Source organism: Mus caroli, unplaced genomic scaffold (assembly GCF_978045245.1).
Source record: "Mus caroli unplaced genomic scaffold, Mus_caroli_1 scaffold_49, whole genome shotgun sequence".
NCBI classification, from domain to species: Eukaryota; Metazoa; Chordata; class Mammalia; order Rodentia; family Muridae; genus Mus; species Mus caroli.
Window position 1 is genome coordinate 542,501 of NW_028227304.1, and position 7,788 is coordinate 550,288.

The window sequence follows — 7,788 nt, forward strand, 5'->3', positions numbered from 1 at the left end:
GCTTATAGACTATGGTACAGCCGCTGTTTAACTTTCATAATTTTGGGTTATGTATTAATTTTTCCGGGAGTTCCAGATTGAATAGAGGGGGTTATTCCTCCAGATGATACTGACAGGCATGATTTAGAGTAGTCAGAAATAGAAATACTCAATTTTCCCAATATTGTAATCCTTTAAAACACAGCTCCCAAACCATAATGTTATTTCATTTCAACTTCAAATTATAATTTTGTTATAGTCATCGATTGTAATGTATATATCTTATAAACAAGATATTTGATATGGGATACTTTTAAAAAGGTTGTTTGAGCCCTGAGAGGAGTCTCAACCAATGGTTTGAAAACCACTAATCTGGACACGATGGGGGTACCATTACCAATATAGAGTGTTTACTAGTGTTGCTGGGAAGATGTCTCCCTCACTTGAAGGCAGAGGGAGTTCCAAGAACAGGCTTTTTCTGAGTCCCCATACTTCTGTCCAAACCTGTACACCTTGTTGATGATCACTGAAGTATCAAATGGCCATACTTAGTAAATTAGAGTAATCTTGTTTTCTTTTAAAATCTAGAAAATGATGATTCTAAAACTGGTTCCACTAGCTAAAAGCAGTTGCTGGCACTCTTTCTAGGGATCCCTTATGTAGTGTTCCTTTATATCTCCAAGGCCAACAGCAGATGGCAGAGTCCCTCCTGGGCTGTATTTCTCTGATCTATTCTCACCTGCTATGCTGCTTTCTTTCACGAAGAGTGCACATGATAATACTGATCTCATCCCGTCTTTAGTCAGCACAAATAGCCTATTTTTTTTCCTCTATGGCCCAGTTGCTCATGATTTTGAGACATAATCATACATCTTGTATTGACAAAAAGAATGACACTGATTTCTAGTATATAATGAAGCATATTTTGCATGACTTCTTTTCAGGAGCCAGGAAATTCAAGATGAAGACACCATCAGTAGATGAAGAAATTCTCGTTGGATGTTGCCCTCACAGAAGGGATCCAATGGGCTAGTAACAAGGAAACAAACTCCCTGTCATAATTAAACCTTTTCTATGACAGCATTATTCATTGATTTTTATTTGTAGGTCCTATCCCTCCTGACCCAGTCCAATTTTTCCAAATATATTAAAACCTGAGGATTAGTCTACAGAAAATTACATTTGCGGAAACACATTGAAGCATTATATGAAAGTGAATATTTGAAAATCTATAGTAGTGTGGGGGCAATATTCTTTATACCTCATGTACACTTAAAATCTCTAGCTACTTTCTTCCCTGTGAAAGCATGGCAGCCCACTGAGTGACTTTTTTTTGATGCATAATGATATACAAAACTTAATCACTTTGCCATATCCTGTCACCCATATCCAGCTCAAAATGCAACATCCACATGAGAGTAGAGACATAAATAAATTTAATAGTGTCTTGAAGCTAAAATTCCCAATTTAATCAAACCATCATTTAGAATCAGCTACTTAATACCAATGTGCTTTAAATGTACAAGTCACTGGGCTTTGTTGTGACTCTTTGCACAGTTCAATAGGGACCTTTAACCATTTTCATCCTCCCCACTATCCTCCATTTCTATCTTCTCAGACCCCCCTGCTGGTGCCCTTACTCTTCCAAAATATCTCCTTTTATTTAATGTGCCTTTTTAAAATTATAAATTGACAATTGTCATTTTGATTTTAGCTTGTCTCACCTAACACAATTTGATGAGAAATACCTCTCTCCTTTTCTCTCTCTCTCTCTCTCTCTCTCTCTCTCTCTCTCTCTCTCTCTCTGTCTCTCTCTCTCATTTTTAAGAAATTCATCCAGTGGGGCTGGCATCTATATTTCCTCCATAGCTTGTCTATTTCACACAGTATAACAATCAACATTGATGATATGGATGTGTATAGGTGCTTCTTAGATTTTTTTAGAACGTAAATCAACCTGGGAAGATAGTACCTCAGATGAACACTGTTTCCATCACACTGGCCTGTGGTCACCTCTGTAAGGAATGATCTTTTGTTGGTGGCTGACCTGGAAGAATCTAACCCACTATGTAGTTAGGGTCATCCCCTATAAATAGGATGTAATGTGTGGACGGGACTGAAAAAACATTTTTTAAGCACTTAAGATCAATGTGGCATGAACAATTAAAGTGCCCTCTAATTTGTAAGTAAATTCCATTCTTACCTATGTCCAGAATTCTGTCTACCCATATTTCAAAAGTAAAATTACATTATCTATTTCTTCCTGTTTTACTGCATTTAATCTACGAATTTCCTTGTAACCAGAAATGCTGGTAAATTTTAAAGACATTTAAAATGTGACTGGTAGATATCGGGTTTCTTTTAAGTTTAACTCAAATTTGAAAGCAGACCCAAGGTCTATGATTTCCTTGCACTTTACAAAGAATACATAATTCATGATTGCAATTGGCTTCAATGCAATGTATTCAATCCTATTAAATTCCAGCTTTGTTTGAATAAAAATTGTTCTCCTCTAACTGTGGGTTTTCATAAAGTGAATATTGTGCTATCCTGTGTGTTGCCTCAAGAGTCTGGCAACATTTCTGATTCCAAGAACAGCTTAAAGATAACCAAGGGAAAGATTGGTACAGGAAAAATAATCACCAAGTATGTTGGCATGCCAGACACCGAAGACTTTCACAGAAGGAAAATAAAAAAAAAAAGTAAACAAACAAAAAAAACAAAACAAACAAACAAACAAGAAAAGCAAATACACAATAAAAATGGTGCAAGAGTGAATCTACTTGAGCAGCATGTGTATCAGGAAATCAGGCCATTTTTATAGGGATTCATTTATTCAATTATTCAATTATTCATTTATTCATTTCATTTATTCATTTATTCATTTATTATTATTTATTCATTTCTTCATTTATTCGTTTAATTTATTCACTTATTTGCGTATTCGCTTATTGATTTATTCATTTATTTATTCGTTATTTATTCGTTTATTCGTTTATTCGTTTATTCATTCATTCATTCATTCATTTATTTATTTATTTATTTATTTATTTATTTATTTATTTATTTATTTATTTATTTATTTATTTTGTATTTCTAGGATGCCATATGAAAATATAAATTCTAGATGCACAACGTTTCTGAGTGTAACTCCAGAAGGAACCAGCCTGATAGGGGTTCTATGATGTAAGCGAGATAGGTGATGTCACAGAGAACTGGTCAGAGTTTGCACAACTATTCCACTTGGAGACACTAGAATTCCTTGAAGTCGTGTTCAGTATCTTCACAGTGGTGAGTGAAAGCCAGGTCAGCTCCTGACCCACAAAGTCGTTCCAGAGGCTTTTGGTACCTGGCCTGTTTCAGAAGACAGAATCTTAAACACTAGGATATTTTTGTGGGGTATGCACCTTTATGGAGTAACTTGGACTCTCATAGCTCCTTAAGGCTATATGTTTTCCCTCCTTTAGTGAGTAACTGCACATTCTAATTTCTCTCATGTTTGGATTCTAGGGGGATGGATGGTCTACATTATTTGATCTCATGAGTTTATTAACCTTGCCTACAATATCTCGTTCACAATTCCACTAATATGCCAAAACTTCCATTGTCCATGTGCATTTTAGAAGATATTAGTTCTAAATTGCTGATATGACAAGGACTTGTTGTCCCAGAAAATGTTTAGATTACATGCTGAAACAGATTTTTGATAGTATTTAGATATTATATTTAGCATTAAATCTTTTCCTTTAAAAACAATGACTATTTACTCGAAAAATTGAAATATAAAGAATTCACATTGATGGTTTGTTATGTTGCTGCTGAGAATGTTGAAGCCCTTTTTACAACCCTTTCCTTAGTAATCATGCACACACCCTGTTTCTACTCTTAATCAAACAAGCAAACACAATATCAAACTAAATATCCAACCAACCAAACAAGAAAATGCTGTGTTACTAAGATGAGTGTTGTCTTTATTCTCAACTTTGCATGCCTCCTCGATTATTATTGGCAAAGGCCAACTCACTTCACTTATCCCTCCTGTAAGCCCCTGGCCAAGATATATTTTAGATGGCTGGGCAAGCCATCTTTTGTAAAATATCTCTTCATGATTAGGTATAATTCTATCCTCTTGGGATTGTTTCCCTGTATTTACTTTCTGACATAGAATAGATCCCTGTAAATAGAAGGTAGACTGAGGGAGAAAAATCACTGAATATTTAGAAATAAAACCAAGTAATGCTGAGGCAGAAGGTTTTCAAGTTCAAAGTCACCTTGTTAAAGGGTAGCCTATGTAACTTAATAAGTCTCTGTCTCAAAATAAGGGTAAAAACAGAGCCAGAATAAAGACCAAGGAATAAAACTGGTGATTTCTAATTAGGAAACTATAAGCTTGTCATACTGTGTTGTCATAAGGTAAAGGGGAAATTCCTGGATTAACTAACAATAGAATTCACAAAAGTAAAAGTCGTTTGCAATAGTGATTGTGTTTGACATCATGAGAACGTGTACATTTGGGATATGCAACAAACATAAAAATATATTTTTCAGAAATTATTCAGAAGCAATTTGTTTCTATTCACTGAAATTAACTAGTTGAATGGACTGTATGAGTACCTCTAACCCAAACACAGCAACACAGAATTCAAGATAAGGGGGCAGTAATAAATGTCTCTTCCCTCTCTGCAGCAAAACACATGTAAAGGTCAAAAGAATAACCCAATTCAAAACAGCAGTCACTCAAAAATAAATGTTTTCAATGTTTATTTTCCAGAAAAACCTTCAGCAAGTAAGTTTCAAGCCTTTGTCTTTTTATTGTAGGTCCAATGGTTAAAGGTGATAGAAAATGTATTGATACTTCAAAAGTTGCTGCAAATAGTGGCAATGTCCAATCAATCAGTAGTTGGGCCATTTCATATAAGTTACTGAATGTTTTATTGTTGGACAGAATGGTCCTCGTATAGAGGATTTGTAGTTAGGCTTCAAAACGCTGAAAAAATTCTCTGGTAACCATTCCCAGGGAGTGTTGACAAGCTTACTTGCACATTGTAATTAGGTGCAGATCTTGCATCATAAGCCCCATAACTGTAGAGGGAGAAAGATCGCCATCAGGGCCGTGAAAAGCTGGCAGTGTATTCCAGACATTCAGGAAATTGCCATATACTTGAGAAAAATTAACTCCTCCAGTACTTCCACCACTTCCAGCTGCCCCACAAAAGTTTCCATTTGCTCCGATGTTATGTAGATTTGGTCCAAAACTGTTTTGGGTTGCTCCCACCGAATACAGACTTGACCCAAAGGCACTTGGGTTTGCCCCAAGAACATACTGGCTTATCCTGAAAACATGTGGGTTTGTCGCCAAAACATTTTGGTTTGTCCAGATATTGTATGGATTTGCCACATGAGCATAGCAGTTTGTCCTGCAGGTATCTGAGTTGGTACCCAAACTATACTGGCCTGCCCCAAAAGCATTTGGACTTGTTCCAGAAGCATATTGGCCTATCCCATAAGCATCTGAGTATGTTCCAAAAGGATACTGGTTTGTCCAGAAAGCATTTTGATTTGCCCCCAAAGCATATTGGTTTATCCCGAAAGTATTTGAAAATGCTGCCAAAGCATACTGGCTCACTCCTAAGGAATTTCCATATGTTCCCAAAGTGTATTGGCTTATACTTAAGGTGTTTGGAAGAGTATACTGGCTTGCCAAGAAGGTATTTGTGTTTGCCTCCAGAGCACAATTGATTACCCATACAGTATTTGAGCTTGACCTCAAAGTATTACTGCTTGCCATGAAAGCAGTTGAATTTGTCAAAAAAAAAAAAAACATTAGAGTTCGACTGGAAAGCATTGGGGGTATCCCTGAAACCACAGACAGTTGCCAAAGGTACATCCGAGTTTGCTCTAGAAGTATATGAGTCAGCTCTGTGGGCATCTTGGTTGGCTTCTTGAGCATCGGGGTTAGCCATAGTGTGGAAGCTTGGGCTGCTTCCTCCTCTCCAATTGTTTTCTAACTCCACAGCTGGAACTGATTTTCTTGTCCTATCCTTAGCTATAGTCTTTCTTTTACTCAACTGTCTAGCTGTATATTCTTTAGGGTATGCCATTTTAACTTCACAACGACTGGAGCCAATGAAATGGTACCTGGTTTCTAAAACCTTCCTAACGGGGTTTTCATCCCTGTATTTGATAAAGCCGAAAGCTCTTCTTTCCTGCGTATCTGAACACAGTGGAAGCTCTATAGCCTCTATCTGCCCAAATGTGCCAAAGTAAGCTCTTATTTTTTCTTTAGACATCCGCGGGTTCAGCCCACCCACAAAAATCTTTTTATTGGAGAATTGAGATACCAGGGCTTTAGCCCTTTTAAATTTTATTTTCTTGCCATCAACTTTGTGGTCTTTCACTCGAAGCACCTTCTCTACTGTGGCACTGTCTTTGAAAAGCACGAATCCAAATCCCCTAGACAGACCGGTATTTGGGTCTGTTTTTATAATAAAGTCTATTACTTCACCAAACTTAGACAAGTATTCCAGAAGTATCTGCTTGCTCATTTCTTGGGAAAGTCCCCCGATGAACATCTTACTAGCATCCTGTTCGTTCTTGGTGGCACCGATTTTGAACCCTTCCCGAAATTGGTCTCTTTCATTATCCTTTCTCACAGCGAGACTGGCAGTATTCATGGTATATAGGCTGGATGGAGGTGATTTGACTGTTGGATAAACACTGGCCTAGGCACAAATGGCGGGGGCATAGCTGTCCTCAGGGAGTCGAGGAAATTATTGCACAACCGTGACAAAATAGAAACAAGCATTATAACTAGAGACAAGGCAGGAGCTGCCTCTCATTCTAAACTGGGGGGGGTGGGGGTGGGGAAGGATGCGGGGGGGGGCAGTGATAGTGTCTGATTTGTCCCTAAAAGGTGTTGATGCTTGCAATGTAAAAAGCAGCCCTACCTATAGACTTTCTTTTTGTGTTTATAACACCCCCAAAAGGAATAGTATGGTAGAAAAGGAAGCCTTTTCGATGTTGATTCTGTCTTTTCATGTTACATCTCTTTGAATTTTGTTAAAAACAATTTATTTTTCCTGAACATTTCTTTGAATGTTCAAAAAACTCTTCACTTCATACTTTAGATGTGCTTCATATTAATCTTCACTATTTGAAATAAGACTGAAATGGGAAAGTAATACAAAGTTGAGACATCCTACAGGAAAAACAGAATGTCTATGGGTTTGTATATTTTACCAAAGGACTCTAAAGGAACATTTTAAAATAAAAGCTTCACTGAGATTCATTTATAACATTTACCCTTTAAATGTAAAATGCATTTACATCGTAGTGATAATTAGGAAATGTGCCATCATCTTCTAAGTCTGTAAACCATTTAAGCAGTCACTCCTCATTTCTGGATGACCCACTTAATGGTATAATATGTTGGTTTTCTCTTTTATTTCTCATAATACTGTTTTCCAGATGCTGTAATATACAATAATATTTTCTTCTTTATCCATTGTGTGAATGTAGTAAATTTTGTTTTCATAATTTACAATATCACTTACCGTTTTGTTTTTTTTCCTTTATTCCATATATGAAAACATTCACACACACACACACACACACACACACACACACACACACACACACACACACACAGTGGACTTTTTTCTGGCAACCATTTTTGTTTGTTTGTTTCTTTCTTTCTTTCTTTCTTTCTTTCTTTCTTTTTTTCTTTCTTTCTTTCTTTTTTTGTGGACAGTTAAATATATACTCCCCATTTTTCTCTTCTATTGAGAATGCATTTAATATTGAGATTTT

At 36.5% G+C, this 7,788-nt stretch overlaps 1 protein-coding gene across 1 annotated transcript; it reads right to left on the reverse strand.

Annotated features, from left to right (window-relative positions):
• Positions 1 to 4,958: 4,958 nt before the first annotated feature.
• On the reverse strand, positions 4,959 to 6,693 carry LOC146999724 (uncharacterized). The gene is given in 3 exon segments (XM_085834456.1): positions 4,959 to 5,077; positions 5,080 to 5,791; positions 5,793 to 6,693. Coding segments are annotated over 3 exon segments (1,692 nt in total). The 5' UTR covers positions 6,654 to 6,693.
• Positions 6,694 to 7,788: the final 1,095 nt, after the last annotated feature.